General features: G+C 37.4%; 1 protein-coding gene across 1 annotated transcript; it reads right to left on the reverse strand.

The window, feature by feature from the left end:
• Positions 1-5,672: 5,672 nt before the first annotated feature.
• LOC138701996 (uncharacterized) lies at positions 5,673-22,323 on the reverse strand. The gene is made up of 3 exons (XM_069829453.1): positions 22,170-22,323; positions 13,123-13,280; positions 5,673-7,925 (listed from the first exon to the last, which is right to left on the reverse strand). The coding sequence occupies exons 2-3, from the start codon at positions 13,278-13,280 to the stop codon at positions 7,697-7,699; spliced, it is 387 nt and encodes a 128-aa protein (XP_069685554.1). The 5' UTR covers positions 22,170-22,323; the 3' UTR covers positions 5,673-7,696.
• Positions 22,324-22,515: the final 192 nt, after the last annotated feature.

Below are 22,515 nucleotides of genomic sequence, written 5' to 3' on the forward strand. Positions count from 1 at the left end.
TTGAAGGCAAATATAAGTTGATTAATTGAAATAGAGATGATGATGTAATATTTGAAGAGAATCCTTGATAATATTTATAAGAATAGACATTACATAATCAAAAGGAATGTGAAATTCCTTAAGATAATTCCACGTGAATTTTGTGATTGAACCTCTACTGCCAAACAGCAAACCAATGACGGACCATTGTTTAAGAGGGACGTTATACTTTTGAGAAAGATACGGCAGACAAGGTTCATATGTGGACTTCTTCTCAATATCAACCTCGGTGGCCTGATTTAGGTTTCTTTCGAAACGGATAGTAGGGTCAAGAACAAGAGCCCGTTTTAAGCGTCCGTTGATAGCAATAATGTCTGCCCATCTAAAAGAACCATCTGATGATACACAATGTACTTCCTCATGAATCTCCCAATTTAAAGTTTTTAACGATATTGCCAAAGCATGTCGTACACGATGATGTCTAGCATTGATCAGCAGCTCGCCTTTGGGGCATTGTCCAAGCACGTGTCCAAGTGTTTCAAGCTCGCTACAGTCTGGATGACGGCAGCGGGTTGTGCTTAGAGTTCTGCCCGGTATTGCGAGAACCGCCAAAATATTGCTTGACATTTTTAAAGCATTGGTCCATTCTGAGGAAGATAGGCCCTTTCGATTGCTTACCCATGAGTTAGCCTTGGGGAGATCACTATAAATTAATTAATTAATTCATTCATTGTTTTCTGCCCAACGACAGGTATTTTATTCTTCTCCAATTACTATGTTAGAATAGTGACTTGACAAACTTGACAACTGACCTTTCGAACAAGCTGCAGCGTGTGCACAATATGTGTGTCAGATTCATCAGTAATGCTCACAAATTTGACCACATTACACCCTCGTTCAAATCTTTATCCTGGCTGCAAATTAGTAACCGTAGAACACTTCATTCGCTCTCTCTTCTGTTTCGAGTTCTCCACACGTCTACTCCAAATTATCTTCGTTCCCGGTTTAACTACTTATCCTGCAATCACAATCTAAACACCAGGTCACAGGAGAGCCAAATCCTAGCAATTCCTGCCCATAGAACATCCCACTATTCATCCTCTTTTACTGTCTCAGTCCCCCGTGAATGGAATTCTCTATCTCAGAAGATTAGGGGCTGCCAGACAATGACCACTTTCAAGAAAAGTCTAAACGATTTCTTACGGGCGCAGTCAAATTGAAGTTATAATTGTGATCGAGTTGAATAATTTAATTTAATTTAGGTATGACTATTATTATTATTATTATTATTATTATTATTATTATTATCATTATTATTATTATTATTACATAATTATTTTATTGGTGTTGTGAAGATGAAAAGAATTGTCATTGTATTATATTAATTATGTATTATATTGTCTTGTATTGTAGTATTGTATTGCTTTGAATTGTATTGTATTAATTATGTTATATTCATAGCATTGTAGTACTTTTCTATCATACTGGTTGAGTGGAAGAGAAGGCCGAATGGCCTTAACTCTGCCAGTTAAAATAAACCATTATTATAGTGATAATGTAATTATTTTTTGGGATTAATAATATTCTCATTGTATTCTTCATTTGACATAATTAGGAACATTAAATCCAGACGTTTGAGATGGGCAGGGCATGTAGTACGTATGTGCGAATCCAGAAATGCATATAGGCCTAGAGTGTTAGTTGGGAGACCGGAGGGAAAAAGACCTTTAGGGAGGCCGAGACGTAGATGGGAGGATAATATTAAAATTTATTTGAGGGAGGTGAGATATGATAGAGACTGGATTAATCTTGCACAGAATAGGGACCGATGGCGCGCTTATGTGAGGGCGGCAATGAAACTCCGGGTTCCTTAAAAGCCATTTGTAAGTAAGTAATAATATTCTACTTAAGAACAAGTTCTCAGTCCTTAGAGAGAAGAAGGATATTATCATATACAGGGTGTTTCCGGGCTAGTGTTACAAACTTTCAGGGATGATGGCGAAGGGCACATGTATCAATTTGAGATAAGGAACCCTGGTCGGGAAATGACCGTGTGGAAAGTTACAAGCAAAAATAGTTGTGTGTAAATGGAATAATTTTATTCCTCTGTACACCTTATTTATGTGTATTTATCTGTACATCTTACACATACTGTATCCATCTGACGTTGTTTACATTGTCTACCTACAGTATTTCGTTCAGTACGCTTTCTGAGGGGTGGGGACAGGAAACTACACTAAAGCAATGTAGATAGCGTAATGTGTAAATGACATGGTCGGTCCTGATATGCACGTCTGTAGACAGCAGTGTATGTGTACAAGTTGCAGTGTCAAGTCGATCAGCTGTAGTGAAATGAAGGTCTACACGAGAGCGAAATATGCAGACCTGATTTTCGAATAGTAGTAGTAGTAGTAGTAGTAGTAGTAGTAGTAGTAGTAGTAGTAGTAGTAGTAGTAGTAGTAGTAGTAGTAGTAGTAGTAGTAGTAGGTTTATTTTGCCTGGCAGAGTTAAGGCCATGAGGCCTTCTCTTCCACTCAACCTGGTTTCAATAATATACATGAAATACAAAATTAGATTACAAAACAACACAAAAGAAAATACCTTAGAAATTACATAAAATATAGTAGAAAATTACAATAGTCAAGATCAGTTACATAATATACAATTACAAATAGTCTAGATCGGTTACATAATATATAAAATAAAGTAGACAATTACACATAATCAAAATCAGTTACATAACATAAGGGGAATATACACACTCACACACATACACAAACACAAACACACACACACACACAAACACACAATTTATAAGACCTAAAATGCTCGAGATAAATTCGACGATTAATTCACTTGAGATATATTATACAGTTAATATACTAATAGGAGAATACATGTGGGTTACAAGACATAAAATGTTGATTAGCAAAGTCGTACTAAATGGCATACAAATACAAATGATTAAGTAATATATCAAGATAATAAAAAAAGAAAAAAAGAAGAAGAGAGAGGAGAAAAAAATAACAACTAACAAATAACAATGGATGAGCCAATGGGAACAGTAGACAAGCTCACAGATTGTATCGGGACAAGTACCTATGTAGGAGACATCCGGCCCATACCATCTTTCCACGACTGTTCCAAAGGTTAAGGGAAGAAGGGCACGTGTTGCGAAATTACAATTCCATTTCCACACAACTATTTTTGCTTATAACTTTCGACTCAGTCATTTCCGGGCCAGGGTTTCTTATCTCAAATTGATACATGTGCCCTTCCCCATCATCCCTGAAAGTTTGTAACATCAGCCCGGAAACACCCTGTATGTTGTAACCAGAATTCAGTTGACTTGGTACTTCCATAATTTTCACTATTCTTAATAGGCCTATCTCATTTTCTTAATAATTGATACTATGATAATTTCATCCAATTCGGTTGGAATTTATCTCCATGTTATACGTTATTGGGAGAGATTAAAAGTCTCTGATCAGGACAAATTCCTGCATACTTGAAAAGTTGTAAGTTGAGAGTATCTCAGTGGGTGACGCGCGACAGTGCGCTGTATTGCGACATTTATTTTAACGTCCACACCTGTGGAGTAACGGTTAGCGCGTCTGGCTGCGAAACCAGGTGGCTCAGGTTCGAATCCCGGTCGGGGCAAGTTACCTGGTTGAGGTTTTTTCCGGGGTTTTCCATCAACCCAATAGGAGCAAATCCTGGGTAACTTTCGGTGCTGGACCCCGGACTCATTTCATCGGCATTATCACCTTCATATCATTCAGACGCTAAATAACCTAGATGTTGATACAGCGTCGTAAAATAACCCAATAAAATAAATAAAAAATTTATTTTAACGATTTTCGCAACTATTCAATTTAAATTAATGGCTAAACGGTTTGATATGAAAAAATGATTCAAGACATTGTTCAGATTGTGTTTACCTACCTGCTTGTATAGCAATCAACCATTTTTCTCGGACCATTATCGCAGTAGAGCGCTGCAAACATTAGGCAAAGACCATTTTTTCCTGCTTAACGGTGCTTCATCGAAGGAAAAGCGTAATAGAAGTTTTGTTACATTTAACATGTAGAATCACATCGGCTCCCTTCCACTCTGTACACAGAGTGTTAAAAAAAGTATCCAATGTTTTAGGAGGTGATAGTATGCATCAAAACAAAAAAAAAAAAAATGTCTAATAAACATGGATCCTATAACACATACTTTTTGAGATCTGAACACTTGTTCATAGGAGGTGCTCAATGTGACGTCCATTCATGGCAATACATTTTTTGCCCTACAATACAGCAGGCTACCAGATAATCATACAGCGTATTCCGAATCTCACCGGTCCGGTGGCATCTATGACGTCACGTTGCAGCGAAATAAGGAACAAAACTGCTGGAAGGATCGATGGCCGTCATGGCGACTGTACAAGTTGTTGTCTGTGCTACGCTAGCAAAATTTTGCGAAATTTTCGTACTCCCATCTCGTTCAAAGAAAAGATAGGGTATAAACAACTTATTTCTTGAACCGGTAGTAATAACGGATCCGTTGACATGTTCGCTCATAAGCCATTAACATATTGTTTTTACGTTGTGCTCATTACAAACAATACAGCAGAACTAAAGCAGAACACACCGCCATGACACAACAGTGCACGATGTCATTCGTCTGCTAATTCCCGCCCTATACAAGAACCAATCAGATTCACTGATGGCGGCTGATGGAGACTGCCACCACCTCTGCAAGTTAATGGCACCGGTGCGACACCGGTGGAGCATCAATGACGTCATCGGTGGAATTCGGAACACCGTGATGCCATCGGATTGCTCACCGGTGAAATTCGGAATACGCTCATACGTAGTTGACACTCCTGGCATGGAGTACTGATATGTCGCAAGGAATGCTGAAAACAAAAGTCTGGTTGCAGATATGGGCGGGGTTCAGCAGAGATGGTGCTGTGAATTTTCGTAATCAGCATGTGTGGGCTGAAGAAAATCCCCATGCAGTTGAAGAAACAAGGCATCAGCACCGATTCTCAATCAACATATGGGCAGGCGTTCTTGGCGATAGATTATTAGGGCCATACATGCTACCACAGAGATTAACTGGGGCTCGTTATCAGGACTTTCTTATTAACGTATTGCCTACCTTGCTGGAGTATGTGCCATGTCAGCAAAGACTACAGATGTGGTTCGTGCATGATGCACACCAGCACATTTTTTTCGGCAATGAGCGTGAACACCTGACGCTGATATTTCAGGACCGCTGGATTGATTGGGGAGGTCCAACACCTTGGCCTGCTCGTTCCCGAAACCTAAATCCCCTAGTCTTTTGGTTATCAAAACCAACTATATCAATTTCAAAGAGTGCGTCATTTCTTACGCCGAAGGACAGAGGAATACATTGCCATGAATGGACGTCACATTGAGACCTGCTATGAACAAGTGTTCAGATCTCAGAAAGTATATGTTGTAGGACCCATGTTTATTAGACATTATTTTCTTGTTTTGATGCATAAGTTACTATCACCTCCTAAAATATTGGATACTTTTTTTTTAACACACTGTATATACATACTCTTTATTTCCTTATTACACCTGACCATTTTATAACATTACCGATTACACAATTGTAAATACTAAAGCTGTTATCAGAAGTAAAAAAGGTAGAAAATAAGAGATTTAACATAATTTTAAAAATATATTTACTTTTTCAAATTGTTTACATAAACTTCATGAAAATTAACATGTAACATCATGTTTATGACATATTTATTTAAAATTAACTTTATAGTAAATATGTAATTAACTTTTTTCATAATTCAAATCTGCTCATTAATTATTAGTCTCTGTTCTGTTTTGATCTGATAGTCTATTGGCTTTGTGGTAAATGGTAACAGTTTTAAGTAGTTTAAATATAGCAGAGTTAATTAATTCCCCCATACAATATTATAGTAAGACAAAATTCTTATCTCCCCCCACCAAACAAATTACAAGTCACTGCCAGGTTGCATTATCACAAGACACCGACTAAAAGTCTTTGGTGAACTAAGACGGAAGCTTCAAAACACTGACTTGGGTGGAGTTCTGTTGTTTCACCCAAAGCTTGAACCCGTATCAGCGTAGTTCCTGCACGAATCACGGGCTCAAACATTTAAGCATCCTCCCTACAATCCGGATCTTACCCTCCCGGAATTTCATTCTTTTCTCAAAGTGAAGTTAAAGGTGTCACCGAATCTTGTCTCCTGAATTTGGAGTAGCTGCATATAAGAAGCGTCTTTCTACAAGCACGGCGTGAATGAATTTGACTTTACACATAGTATGCTGCAGAATGCTCTGAGAAGATGTAATGATACGATTTTATTATTTTATCCACTTTTATTATGTAATGTGGACTTAACATCACTAATAAAAATGTTGTGAACATTAATTACGCAACTAGTTTGGTAATGATACTGCTATTACGCAACTCGTTACGTAATGATACTGCTATTACCTAACTGGTTGCATAATGTGAACCACACAATAAATTAAAAAAATGGAATTGAAATTTTTTTATTAAAAACATTAACAACAATATGTTTACAATTTGTTATATTAATTCCTACAGTTGACGCGGTATTACGATGGTTCTAAACATTCAACTGCAGAATTTTTAATATCTGATCTAGTTTGAACTCCTTTTAACAAAGTTTGTTTATTTCTCCTACTACTGCTGTTCTGTTATAAACAAAAACCTGTGGTGTTGAGAATTAATTAAACAAGCATAAATGAATCGCCTCTCGCAGGAAGAATATATATTTAAAAAAAGGCAAATCGTAAAACAGCGAAAGCTAAGCTCCGCCCACGACCCCTTTCCACTTTTCCCCTACAAGCTCACCACACACTCTAGCGGGAAAGAGTGGAAATGGGGTTTAGGGTTGGTGACATCTAGTGGAGGAAAATGGAACAAAAAGAGTGAATGCGGCATCTATGAAGCAAAAGAGGAACTTCGTCCTGTTTCCCTCTGTCTCTCCTCTCTGCTTGATGTCTCTCTCTCTTTTTTTTTTTTTTCCTTTTGACTTTGCGGAGGGCAGTATTCGATCCGTTGATCTTCCTAACGAAACGCACGCACGCTCTTTGGTCACGCTTTAGACCTCTCGGCTACCGAGAGGAGTTGATGGTAGAAGGGAAAATGAATCTATTTATGTTCAAGTGAACTGCCATAACGTATTGCAGAAATGTAATGTGTGTCGTTGGATATGTCTTGTTGTCTAATGCACATTAATTTGGTTGTGTTGTGATGTGTTGTAAAATATGAAATACTGCGAGGCGGTAGGCAGTGATCCACCGAAGCGGGGCAGATAGAGAGAGAGAGAGAGAGAGAGAGAGAGAGCAGGCGAGCGAGGTGCCGAGCGGCGAGGGTAGAGATAACTCCCCCTACTGGCGTTCGCGTTTTACGATTTATCCAAAATTAATTTTTTATCTAAGTGGATAAAAAGTTGTGTGATGTAGCCTACTTATCGTAACATCATATTACAATACTCGACAAATTTCAAATCTCGTATTGTAATATGAAAATTTACGCACTCATATTTTAAACAACTGTGGCTTTATTGCTTCTATTGTCACAACTTTCACAACAGCGCTTGTAATGAAGGCATTATTTTGTAAAGCGTGAACCACATTTTGTGTCTATCACCACACTTGTGAACTCTCTTGCTGTCAACAGGTGATCAGTTGTCTACAGACACCTTCCTGAAGACTTGGTTGCTGCCTCCGTGTTTGAAAAACACGATGACTGGATCTTCAGGCTCCGTGCCGCCTCCACGCACATCAAGCACCAAACGCATCAACTCCGACCTGATGGTGCCATCGTTATCGAAGTGCCACTTCTGGTTGATTCCGCCGTGTGGTTCGTTTGTGGAGATATCACCGGTTGCCATGTCCACCTCGAGGACCTGTCTGAAAATCAAGGTAACAACGTTATATTTATAAATATAGCGTGTATACTAGGCCTATGACTTGAATTATTCACCCTGTTGAATGCCTTTGTTGCAATTCTCACAATGTGCCTGATTTTACACTCACTCACTCACTCACTCACTCACTCACTCACTCACTCACTCACTCACTCACTCACTCACAAGTCGTTAGAATTCTGTAGCTATGAAAATAATTTTGTGCGAGATCGTGCGTATTTGCTTGTTTTCCGCACAGAACCAATACGCGGTAAGTGTGAAATACCACATTCAGTATTCCCAACGTAACACACATAACAATTTCCCTCTTCTTACCGCTTAAGCGCGACATTCATTTTCCTGCTTTAGGCTTTTAACGTATTATTTTTAGAGACGTTTAACATAGTAATAATTATAAATTGGAAACTTACCACTGCAATTTCACCTAAATTGCAATGTTAATTATTGTTTTTAAATATTTGCAAAAATTAAGTAAAGTCTACTACTCCACGAAACTTATTGCATTCCTGATACAAGTAACATTAAGGAAGCCGTGAAAAAATCAACAAGATTCCAGATGCCGATGTTATTACTGCAATATGTTATATAAATAATATTGTTAAAATATTAAAATTAAAAATAAATCATTACATTACCTTACCGTTTGTTTTAAGTTCGCATTTATAGACTGGGGGGAAAAAAAAGACAGACGTATATCACGGCCTGCTGGAGTATAATAAACACAGAAAACATTTTATAGCAACAATGTCGAAGAAAGATATGTTGGTTTTCCGAAGTTGGCGTCATTAAACATAAACCAACAGGGAGATTTCATTGCAACTAATTAGAAATTCGTCTTTCAGGTATGTAATAAACGATCTTCGCACAAAATAATGTACGATACACGAGCGGTATGTTTGTTTTCATGTTCTCGGAAATTAAAAAAGCTCAACTACCTTTCGCTTTTTCAATCTTTTCCTCGAACATGAAAACATCAACATACCACTCTTGTAACGTATATTACTATTATTCCGTGTATTTAAAATGACTGAAGAGCAATGCGAATTGACTCCTGTCCTATAAAGGTAAGCGTTCACTACATCGTATCGCACGCATCGGACGAATCGCACGGATCGGAAAAAGACAATCTTTGCTGTAATTATTATGTAACCGCGTTCACTACATCGTATCGCACACATCGCCTCTCGGCAAATCCGTCCACGTTTCTCGGATGAGCAACTTTTCCAATGCGTTCGATCATGGCCTTCTTTAATAAATCAATTTTAATTGGTCAACTGTTACTATTATGTTGTACCATGTTCAGTGTCGCGCCAAAATGGCAGACGGAAAACTTATTTCGCTTGTAGAAAACTGCGAAGAATTATATAATTTGAGGCGTTCCCATTACAGTAATCAAGTCGTTTCTTACATATATATTATGTAACCAATATTTCCTTTCGTTTCTTCCTCTTCAATTAAGACGCATGAAGCAATTACAAATACTTATTCGCTAACAGTCATAATTAATAGACCTGACCTCAACTCCTCTGTTTTCAGCAATGCCAATATCGTACGACGTCATGTTTTAAACAGCTGATAGGGGAATCCGATGAGACGATGAGGTAGAGCCGTTACAGTGAACGCACTGCACTTAAAATATCCGTTGCGTGCGATTCGTACGAGGAGTGCGATACGATGTAGTGAACCCTTACCTTAAGTCTTCAGATAAATTAATTCGTTATTTTATCGACAGTGATTTCACACAGTACAGTATTATAAAGAATCATTGATGAATAAGTTTTAAATGGACTTTCCCTCCGTAGGAAGAAATATAGTGAGATCCATACAAAACTTTACCATTTTAATGAGTTATACCCTAGATCATATATACCCAGAATGCTCGGCCTTATAGGGTTTGACGGTAACAACTTTTGTCAGGTTTACTATGCTGCCATCTAGTTGTTACATAAGGAGTCACGTCATAACTCCCATTTGATTTGCACTAGCAAAAAAAAATTGATTTGCATTAGCGACTGTAAAACTTGGACTCTCACTTTGAGAAAGGAACAGAGATTGAGGGTTTTTGAGAATAAGGTCCTTAGGAAAATATTTGGGGCTAAGAGGGATGAAGTTACAGGAGAATGGAGGAAGTTACACAACGCAGAGCTGCACGCATTTTATCCTTCACCTGACATAATTAGGAACATTAAATCCAGACGTTTGAGATGGGCAGGAAATGTAGCACGTATGGGCAAATCCAGAAATGCATATAGAGAGTGATGGAGGCCAGAGGGGAAAAGACCTTTGGGGAGGCCGAGACGTAGATGGGAAGATAATATTAAAATGGATTTGAGGGAGGTGGGATATGATGGTAGAGACTGGATTAATCTTGCTCAGGATAGGGACCAATGGCGGGCTTATGTGAGAGCGGCAATGAACCTCCGGGTTCCTTAAAAGCCAGTAAGTAAGTAAGTATTAGCGACTGTACTGCCATCTCGCGTTCGTTTACGGCGGACGGGTGGCGATCCTGGCGATTGTTCTCTTCTAAGAGCTGCCAATTTTAACATAGGGATGAGCAATCTGTTACATATATGATCTAGGGTTATACTCATAATTTCTCTTTGGGAGTTGGTATAAACTTGAAATTGAATGTTAGCTATATCTCTGTGGTTCTCAGAGAATTTATATTGGCACAGTTATCGTCCATTGTTTTTATTGATATCGGCTGTTCTTGCAGAACGTATGTAGTGATTAAGTTCGCCGTAATATCGTAAACACGCAGTACTCGTTAAAAAAAATAAAACTTTGTGGTGAAAATACTTTCTTAATCATTTTCATTCTCTATGTGCTAAATTTGTGAGTTCTTATGTTCCCTTAAATTTAGCTAAAACAGCTCGTCAATATCAATAATGTTAGAGGAGATATTTAAGATGATAGTTTTAAGTGTCTCACCCTGTATACAAAAGGCCTTTACAGAGTGGAACGAAACCTAGTAGACCTACATTAATTCACAGCAGTATTTGATCAAGTCAATATGAACAAGTTTTGTGAAATAAGTTTCTTTATACGTCCAATAGTTTTTAGAATAGGAAATATAACTTGTTGCAACGCTGAAAAAGTAGCAGTGCACCTGGAGGTCATTGCTCCGCAGCGGGAGTGAGTGTAACTGCAATCATCCACTCCGCAACACTTGCAAAAGGAGAACGTGAACCAAAACGTCTCATCCACGAGATACGTTTCGATCAAATTACTGTACATACGTAACACTTAATAAAGTACTTAACATTACTTACTTACTTACTTACTTACAAATGGCTTTTAAGGAACCCGAAGGTTCACTGCCGCCCTCACATAAGCCCGCCATCGGTCCCTATCCTGTGCAAGATAAATCCAGTCTCTATCATCATATCCCACCTCCCTCAAATCCATTTTAATATTATCCTCCCATCTACGTCTCGGCCTCCCTAACGGTCTTTTTCCCTCCGGTCTCCCAACTAACAATCTATATGCATTTCTGGATTCGCCCATACGTGCTACATGCCCTGCCCATCTCAAACGTCTGGATTTAATGTTCCTAATTATGTCAGGTGAAGAATACAATGCGTGCAGTTCTGCGTTGTGTAACTTTCTCCATTCTCCTGTAACTTCATCCCGCTTAGCCTCAAATATTTTCCTAAGCACCTTATTCTCAAACACTCTTATCCTATGTTCCTCTCTCAGAGTGAGAGTCCAAGTTTCACAACCATACAGAACAACCGGTAATATAACTGTTTTATAAATTCTAACTTTGAGATTTTTTGACAACAGACTGGATGATAAAAGCTTCTCAACCGAATAATAACACGCATTTCCCATATTTATTCTGCGTTTAATTTCCTCCCGAGTATCATTTATATTTCTTACTGTTGCTCCAAGATATTTGAATTTTTCCAACTCTTCGAAGGATAAATCTCCAATTTTTATATTTCCATTTCGTACAATATTCTGGTCACGAGACATAATCATATACATTGTGTTTTCGGGATTAACTTAACATTACTGTGAACGTAATTTCTTTTCTAAATTAATTTATTTTTAATTTCTTAAAATATAATAATTTAAATGGAGATTGGGTTGCAGAATGTCTATTCGTAATAGTAATCAAATGTAAAGAAATATTAATGGAAATAGTTTTGTTGATAAGAATGTACATTCTTTACTGTTTTGTAATTACGTAAAAAGCAAAGAAATCAACATACTGTGAATATTAAATGAGTTTCATAGTATTAAATTTAGAGTTAAAAAATTATGGAATAATAAAGAATGTTTTTTTACTTGGTTATTTAACGACGCTGTATCAACTACGAGGTTATTTAGCGTCGATGAAATTTGTGATAGCAAAATGATATTTAGCGAGATGAGGCCGAGGATTCGCCATAGATCACCTGACATTTGCCTTACGGTTGGGGAAAACCTCGGAAAAACACAACCAGGTAATCAGTCCAAGCGGAAATCGAACCCGCGCCCAAGCGCAGCTCCGGATCGGCAGGCAAGCGCCTTAGCCGACTGAGCTACGCCGGTGGCTTAATAAAGACTGTTAAAAACCAAACTATTTGCGTAATTAATTCTGTGAATATTTACTCTTCATTTTGATCTACAGTAATTTGATCGAACAGATACGTGTTTGTTTACATTCTCCTCTCGCAAGTCTTGCGGAGTGGATGATTGGAGTTACACTCATCCCAACGCGGAGCAACGACCTCAAGGAGTACTGCTACTCTTTGCAGCGTTGCAACACGTTACATTTCGTATTTTCAAAACTATTGGACGTATCAAAAAACTTATTTGACAAAATTTGTTCGTATTGACTTGATATATTGCCCCTGTGAATTAATTAATAAGTTCTCTTCCATCCTGTACTATATCTGTACGTACCGTGTCGCCTTTTAAACCAAGCATTGACGTTATATACCATTAACTATTACATCCTATGGACTTTTCTAAGCACGGATCATGTAGGACTACCTTGTACCATTTTAACAATGGACGTTATAACATGAACATTACTAAGAAGGCTAAATTGTATGGGTATTTCGAAATAGACCAAATTCTCTGTATACGTTTTTGAATAGACCAATAATTGCTGTCCGCTAATTCTCCTGCAGTATGAAGTGTAGAATTATTACACGTAGTTTTAGAACATTCACATACCGAATACTTACCCGTTCTCTTTGCTGTATATCATACTATCCTTGTATTCCCATAATTGGTTGGGACCTCCGTGGTAATCATACATAATCAATTGAAAAGCATCGCCGTCTTCGGGAGCCTTCAGGTCCATAACCAATTCTGTCTCAACATTCTGGATGTAGAACGTCATCTGAAAGAGAGAAAAGAATCACGTATGACGGACTTAATACTATTAGATTACTTCAGAGTTACGATACAGAAGCGTTCATTGAAGTAGGGACTCAACCGAATGGATTCGTTCGGAGTGTTCGGATTTTCATTCTTTGTATTATTCTAAATTGAGCATCGCCCATTTGGCCAGAGAAATCTAGATGGATTTCTGTAAGGATGAAGATCGAAATAAAGAGAGCTATGACAATATAGACCTATTCAATACAAGTGCCTATGAACGCGATAATATTGAAGGCATAAATGAAGTGAATGACGCAAAGCGTATTTGTTTTATTTTTTCCGACGCTAACACAATTAAAAATACACCCCCTCAAAACTACTTTTTTCCAGAACACAGCAAGGATGTAATGCTCTTGCTCTAGCAGTAAATAACACTATAAGACGAACAATTTGGAAATGCAGACAAGCGAATGGCACGCCGAAAGAATCTGTTGCGGTATGTGAGCGCTTTATTTTACCAGAGTTATATTTTAGGAAGACATTATTGGGTATATGGTGTGCCACATTCCGTTCCTATTTCTTTTAAAATGAACTATTTTTCATAGCACTCTAAACTGAGGTAAAAAAATTTAAACCATGATAGCAAATGCACTGAACATATTTTTAAAATTCATTATTTTTACTCCAAATTATTCAATATTTTTTATTTAATTCAAGTCACAAATAGAACAGATATTTGGATTTCATTGATTGGTTTTCTCACTACTGACATTTCTAGCAAACACATGGCATCTGAAGACTACTGTACTCCAATCAGCAGAAAATCTCGGGGGAATGATAGGCCTACGCAGTGGGGTGATGCTGTGAATGAATGTCGATGTCATAAGGTCATACACGTGGATACATGCATCTCCATTGACTAACTCTCAAAGCAAAAACGATAACACTGATACACACATTTATACTACCCTAGTTACAAAATTAGATCACGGTTAATCTCCCCCATACAAGAAATAACATATGCAGGAGAGCGCATGTTTTTAAACTGACGTTATAACGGTAATATTATCTATCTACTTCGCTCCAATAGATGATGCACATTCTTTTCACGGTTAATCTCCTGGTTGAAGAACAGTAGTTGGAACCTCGTGACACGTGACACCAAAAAGGAAAGTCATGAGGAAACTGAGCCAGGAGATAAAGGTCTAGAGTGGTCGGTTCCTTTCCCTCTCCATTGCATACATCGCTGATTAGTAATATATTATAATAGTCAGACTTCAGATGCATACAAACAATTGTTCTTCCTCTGACATATCGTCAAATGAGATGTACTGCCTGATAATAGATATAGCGTACATATTAGCTAGAACCTCAATCAGAGGTAAAGAACTGATAGGCCTATAATGGTTTAATTTTTTTTTTTGTTTTATTGTCAAGTTTACTCCATTTTACAGTATTTTAAATTTGCAGTTTCCACGCATCGGCCTAGTTTTAACTTCTTATTTTACTTATACGGTAAGTAATTTACATGCACTTGCAGTTAATATGACGAAGGTGCGAACAAATGAACACGTACAATTTCATTGGTATAATTTCAGTGCAAAACGAAGAATTGTACGTTTATTTATTTCCAACTAGCCGTACCCGTGTGCTCCGCTGCACCCGTTAGAAATAAATATAAAGTAATTACATAATTAAAATAGGACATTTGATCCAGGGAACATTCGGGTTTGATAGAAGGATAAATCGTTTAATATGTTACTTAATTTAAATTGCATCCAAATAATTAAAATGCGATCATTTTGGTCCAGAGACCACTCATTGGTGCAATGACAATTCCTTTAACACGTTTCTAATTTTTATTACATGCAACCATAGTTTAATGGACAATGTCATCATTTAGATTTAATATGTATACTTTATTTTACTTGCAAATCAAGATTTCAGGTATAACTCCCTGTAAAGTTGATTTGAATAATTTCGAGGGAAAAATTGTTCCGGAGCCGGGTATCGAACCCTGTTTAACGTACCAACGCTCTACCACTGAGCTACTCGGGAACTCTAACCGACACCGATCCAATTTTTCCCTCTATATCCACAGACCTCAAAGTGGGCTGACAACCGTCAAGCAACCAACTTCGAGTGCACACTAACTCCGTGTGACTTAAATTGTGGCTTTCTGTTAACGAACAGTGACGTGTATTATGCAAATCAAGATTTCAGGTATAACTCCCTGTAAAGTTGATTTGAATAATTTCGAGGGAAAAATTGTTCCGGAGCCGGGTATCGAACCCTGAGCTACTCGGGAACTCTAACCGACACCGATCCAATTTTCGGGTTCGATACCCGGGTTCGATACCCGGCTCCGGAACAATTTTTCCCTCGAAATTATTCAAATCAACTTTACAGGGAGTTATACCTGAAAATCTTGATTTGCATAATACACGTCACTGTTCGTTAACAGAAAGCCACAATTTAAGTCACACGGAGTTAGTGTGCACTCGAAGTTGGTTGCTTGACGGTTGTCAGCCCACTTTGAGGTCTGTGGATATAGAGGGAAAAATTGGATCGGTGTCGGTTAGAGTTCCCGAGTAGCTCAGTGGTAGAGCGTTGGTACGTTAAACCAAAGGTCCCGGGTTCGATACCCGGCTCCGGAACAATTTTTCCCTCGAAATTATTCAAATTATTTATTTTACTTGTTATAGGTTTCCATTGAATATGGTTTTCTACGTATTCAGTAAATGGCGTTTGGCCCACTATGGTTCTGAACCCTTCAAATAACTTAAATTATATTATATAATATTACATTACATATATTATATTACATTACATTATATCAGAAGTTACTGTAATAACATTATAGCATTATGTCTATCTAGAGAAACTACACTTTCCAATGGTGAAATAATAATTAATTATACAAATCGGTTAATTTAGCTTCCGATATTACTTCATACAAACACATAAACATTCTCTGTAGGCTATCTTTCATAGCTTTCGATTGTTGCTGTCCAAGGCCCCTTATAGACGAAGTCATTTGTTTTTTATTTCATTATACGGCCTTAGATGGCAATTATTTTAATTTAAAACTCATTTATCTCATTAAATATCAGTCCTATCAAAATTTTTTAAGGAACAAAACTTATCGAAAATTATTTTTAAAGAAACTTTTGTTATGTAACATTTTTCACAAAAATCAGTAATAAGCGAGATATTTCGATTTATTTAATTCAGGCCCCCTTATAACCCCCCATTTTAAATAATGTATTTTGAATGCCACATAGCCTAAAATCTAAGTTACAACGAACATAATTTATATTCCAATTTTCATCGAAATCCGTTCATCCATTATCGCGTGAAAAGGTAACAAACATACAGACAGACAGACATACAAACAAAAATTTCAAAAAAGCGATTTTCGGTTTCAGGATGGTTAATTATATATGTTAGGACCAATTATTTTTGGAAAATCGAAAATTACCAGAAAAATTTCGGCTACAGATTTATTATTAGGGAGATAAATAATAACTAATGTACCAAAGGATAGTGCCGTGATATCATTTACTGTAAGTCATTAACTAGCCGGTTTTTTTTTTATTTCTTAGGAGTTTCAAAAGTGGAATATTTTAATATTTAAAGGTACAGTTATTACATTTTTCAGTAGTAGGTACTACTAAATTATTATTTTTTTAAATTTTAGCCCCTCTCAAATGACGCACGCGTACACGCGCACGCACACAGATCCTTTGAATGAATCATCCGAAACGCTGTAATCATTTATTATTGTAAGCGATAAACGAAGCTATTGTAACATCGATAGCAAAGATAATAATAATAATAATAATAATAATAATAATAATAATAATGAAGAAGAAAGGTTTTCTTGTCATAGAACGAAGAATATAAACCTATTTGAACTGATCTGGATATGAACCCAGATCTTTGCATGGAAAGTCAATTTGGTAGCCATGCAGTTAACATTTTGTCGTATTTAATTTCTAGATTTGTATTTATAAAAGTATTAATTGTGATTGTTTACTGAAAGTGAAGGTCGGAACTGGTGAAAGTAGCTTAAGCACACTTGCTTGTCATTACTTAGCAAACATTTCATTGTCATAGTACAATGGTATCCAAGGATGCGAGTACTGAATGCAAAGAGAAGTACTGAGTTTTCCCTTGGCTTCTCGTCTTGCGACTGTAGATAGATCCGTTCCGCTATAAAGTAAAGGAAAATACGCAACACGCAATCCTTATGCTTTAATATTTCTTCTCATAACATTATACCATCACTTGTTCCCTCGACTATGGCTCGGCGCTACAGCGTTGGTCTTCCATCCAGGCGATCCGAGTTCGATCTCTGCCCAGGTCGTGATTAGAATTTGTAGCGGAAAATGTAGACGTTGCAGATGGGTTTTCCCGGGGTACTCCCGTTTCCCTTTATCATTCCAGCAATACACACTAACTCCCCTTCGTTTCATCCATAGTTAAAAATAGGCTGGGGTGAAGTCCGGTGGTAGTACGGGTTTCCGAAGCTTATATAGGAAAGGCTTGGGGCTCTGGACTCTGGTGATTAACAAGTACTCATCTGGCGATGGAACCTAGCTCTTATCAGGATAGAGGCAGTATGGTCCACCTGTCAGCATCGGATTCACGAATGCCACCCGGACCATCTATCGGACTTTGATAATTATCGCGTAAATAAGTGCACAGTGGGACAAGCATGCCTGAGTGTTGGGTTCTCGTGAAGACAAACCAAGGCGTCATTTACTATATATTGGCACTTCCCAGGTCGAATTTAATTGTGTAATTGCATAGCTGCTCACACATTATTACCCTTGTTATTATTGTCATTTTTATTGCTATTATCATTATTAGACATCGTGGAATTGCCACGAGAATCGTAAGGTTTACTACGCACGCGGTATAGACTGTATGAGAAGGGGCAGTGCAACGGATGGAGTATGCCTCTGATGTAAACACTGAGCAGTATACTGCGGTTACAATAAAACCTGTATCCTGCATTCAAGAAATATAATGAATGATCATTGAAGTAGGAAATGTCTAAACATGTAAATACACAATTATTTTATAGTGAGATATATTAACTCTTAAAATTTAATGTAAGATACTCACATCATCCTTGTATATGTGCATTGCAGTGAAGAGTTACGTACATTTTGAGCGACTGCAAAGTGAACCTCCTCCGATGGTCACTCAAACAGTTTTTATATTGGGAAAATTTACGTTCAACATCACACGAAGTAATACGTACATATTTGAAGAACGGAAAGTCACTACTTTTTAGTACACCAATTTCAGACGTCTTGTCGTGACCTGATAGTACATACATCATTTATAATACGAAGGCAGAATTTTTAGCAATAATTTTTCTCAACTTACATTTAACTTTTTCTGAAATTAGCTAATTGTTATTTTGGATAACAGTTTGTGATTCTTTATACACTACGAGTATATTAAGGGCTTCTGAGAGTTGTAGTTTAGACGATTCTAATAGGATGATGCTTTTGGACACGATTTTAAAATTAGAATCAATGAACAGAATATCTTCCAATAGCTGTTCAGAAGGCAATGATTTTACAGCTGCAACAGTGGATCTGTCTGTGCTATCCAATGCATCAATTACCTCCATTATTTTGCCGTAATATTCTGCATAATAATTAACAGCATCCAACCACGTTTTCCAACGGGTCAAGACTGGCCGCGGGGTAAGGGTAGGCTATTCCAGGGGCAATTGTTTGGAACAGCAACACTCTCATTGTGGTATGTTTGATTGAATTCTTGTCTGCACTGAACAAATGTTAAGCTTTGACTATTGTAACCACAATAATGCAAAAACAAGTGCTTACATAGGTATACATTAGCTGTAGCTGCTCTATCTATTTGGACCGGTCACATCTGTTAACATGAACTGCTTATACTACGAGACCGGGCGGTCGCTCACCTCTTCTATACTACCGTAAATCGGCAACCTGATTGCACGCTGCGTGTGGCAATTCAACGAAGTATTATCATTATCATTATTATTATTATTATTATTATTATTATTATTATTATTATTATTATTATTCGTTTGTGTCAGTCGGGGTTATTTTGTTCGGACACTTGAAAGCACATAAATGTCCTATTAATCTGTTGCTAGCCGATTAATGGAGCTTTAAGAACTATCAACCAGGTTTTCACAACCACGAAAACCCAAAAACATACCAGGTTAAAAGTATATAAAGTTCTAGCAAGACCTGTCCTCATGTATGGTAGTGAGACCTGGACTGTCCGAAACTCAATGTTCAACGCCTAAAACTGCGGAAATGGGATTTATAAGGAGGACTGCCGGCTACAGCTTGCTTGACCACAAAAGGAATGAACTAATTACAAAAGAATTGAAAATTACACCCATTTATGAACATCTCAACCACTATAGACAAAAATGGCTTAACCATGTCAATAGGATGGACCGTTCCAGACTCCCAAGACAAATTCTCCGCTATATACCACATGGAAGACGATCTTTGGGACGCCCCCTGAAAAGATAGACCACTAGGCCTAATACCTGCAAGGACGATGATGATGATGATGATGATGATTATTATTATTATTATTATTATTATTATTATTATTATTATTATTAGTGCATCTAGTACAGTACAAGAAAATAAACTATGAACAGTAAGGACTAATAAAATTATATTCGCAACATGAAGTATGCAATTACATTGTTACGAAAGTCATATAATGTATGAGTAAGTTTTCATTCGGGTGCTCTGAGTCATTCAACCAAGCGACTCCCCCTCTAGGAATGATGCATCGTTTTTTATAACTGTATTTTACTATCGTGTCGTGGCGTTGCTCTCCGTTGCACCATGAGAGGCAATCACCGTAGAACAGAATCATGATTATTAATGGTAGATGGTTTCAGAACGGCCCCAAGGTTTACTCAGCCTTCTATAAAATTGAGTACCGGGTCTTTCCCGGGGGTAAAAGGCGGTCAGAGCGTGGTGCCGACCACACCACCTCATTCTAGTGCCGAGGTCATGGAAAGCATGGGGCTCTATCTCCATGTCCCCCAAGTGTCTTCATGGCATGTTACGGGGTTACCTTTACCTTTTAGAATGGTAGATTGCCGGTGGGGGAGACAGAAGTACTCGCAAAAAACCTACCACCAAGCATTGCCTTTGTCCACCACAAATTCCATTTGAGCCCACCGGTATTCGAGCCCGGGTTACCAGCGTGGAAAGCAGACACACTAGTCTACAGGGTATAAGGGGTACAAGTGTCGTCCTTTTCGCAGTCGTCGGGGACGATCTACAGGATCAAAAAATGTTCATACAACATAGGGTCAAAACTTGATAGTTTTCCTAGAAAAAATATTTATTTTCTTATTTTATTTGCGTTATACTGCTTATATCGTTAGTAAAATTACAAAAAACAATTACACCTGTAGGTATATCTAACAAAGAGTTAATATTAGTTTAAATAAATATTTGTGCGTTCTACTACGTTTTCGTGAAATTAAATAAAAATACTTGCTTAAATTTGTTAATATTCTGGCGTGAGAGACGTGGCAACGTTCAGCAGGCAGTACTCTGCACAGACGTAAGTACGAGTCAGCTGAGTTCAAGCTCCCTGTCCATAGCTCTACTGCCGAGCGGATGACAGTTCAGTACAGGGTATTCGATAAACAACTTACAATGTCATTCACAGTTTAGGAATATCATATATCATCAATTTATGGAGAAAGTCGTCGCAATTCAAGTGAAGCAAGAAGGATGTACCGTTAATGTTTTCTCAAAGAAGGTTACCTAATCGGTGAACTTTTGTAGCAGTTTCTCAACGATTATTAGAAACTAGAAGTCTCTTACCCCGTTTCGAAAACCACACAACCAGAAATTTGTTTAAAAATGATACTGCTTTATGGAAGCGGGAGAGATTAAAATGTTGCATTAGAAAAAAAGTTCGTGTGATTTGTGCAGAAAACCATTATTGTTTATTTTTTAGACGTACAATTAAAAATGGCGTAATATTGTTAAATAAAATGTAAATTTATTATAATGTTCTATTAATGAGATTGAAAGTTTGTATTTGCTGCTCGTTTTATGTAAACAATAGTACTGTTATGGTCCGCTCCTGCATTAGAACAGAGCATATGTTTTGTACCGATATGTCTGTACCCGCTTGAGCTGTACTGTATACTTCTAAACCCCCTCCTCCCCATCTAGCAACGTTGCAAAATGTCTAATATTGTAAACTTTAATAATTAGTTAAATATTGCAATTAGAAAAAAATTGTAAGGACATTTTTTCTTCCTTATGGCATGAATAATCATCAGTTAAAATAATGACACTTATACCTCTTACACTCTATATAAATTAACTTCGTGCAAGACACAATTTTGTTTCAGAGACTGTACATACATGTTCCACTGTGTACCAACTGTCATACATTTACTGTGTTAACAAAGTAGGTAATTCTAAGGCCAGATAAACTTTAAGAAAATTAGTTCTGGTAATTAATATTTATTTTGCTGTTGAACATGTTTGTGTGTATTCTTAGCCAGTGCTAGACATTCATAAGTAGCGGAACCTCTTTGTCATGTTGTTAGCTTGGTTCAAGGTCGTCATTCACACAGCAAACAAAACAGACAGCCTGTGTCTACGAGAAAAATGTCTCCACTTTCTGCTGAAAATGAACTGAATTTGCTTGATTCTAAGTTGTAAATGTTTTAGAATCCACAATGTAGTAAATAAAAGAAACTATTTATCCTACATCGTATTACAGAAGTGAAGGACATGGAACACCGGTAGAGTAACGAACAGCGTGCTACGTTAAGAATCTGACGTTGTAACGAAAATGAAATTACCTTAATCTTATGGGAAACTACTTTAGCACTTACCTCTAGCAGATTCAGCGGAGAAAACTAACTTATTGATCAGGCCAGCCTCTGTCAACTAGATGAGGATTGTAACGTGGCTACGGACGAAACGGTGCCGAGCACAAGGCTACCAACTGCGACGTTGGAAGGGAACTATATATACAGTAATACAGTAAATCGCAGCGACCTTCTTTGTCCTACATCTTGACACACTCTCCGGATAGAAGTAGGAAACATTATTTCACTGAAATTTCGCAGTGAAGTGCAACATATAAACTCACGGAATATAAATGATAACAATGAGCATTATATTCTTTATTATGCATTTTATTTAGTGATTACCCATACACGTGCACTTGTTAGAAAT

This window comes from Periplaneta americana, chromosome 6 (assembly GCF_040183065.1).
Source record: "Periplaneta americana isolate PAMFEO1 chromosome 6, P.americana_PAMFEO1_priV1, whole genome shotgun sequence".
NCBI lineage: Eukaryota > Metazoa > Arthropoda > Insecta > Blattodea > Blattidae > Periplaneta > Periplaneta americana.

Coding starts and splice junctions, on each gene's coding strand:
- LOC138701996 (XM_069829453.1), bottom strand. CDS start 13,280: ATGACGTTCTACATCCAGAATGTTGAGACAGAATTGGTTATGGACCTG. Junction 7,926..13,122: donor ATATACAGCAAAGAGAACGG/GTAAGTATTCGG, acceptor CTTGATTTTCAG/ACAGGTCCTCGAGGTGGACA.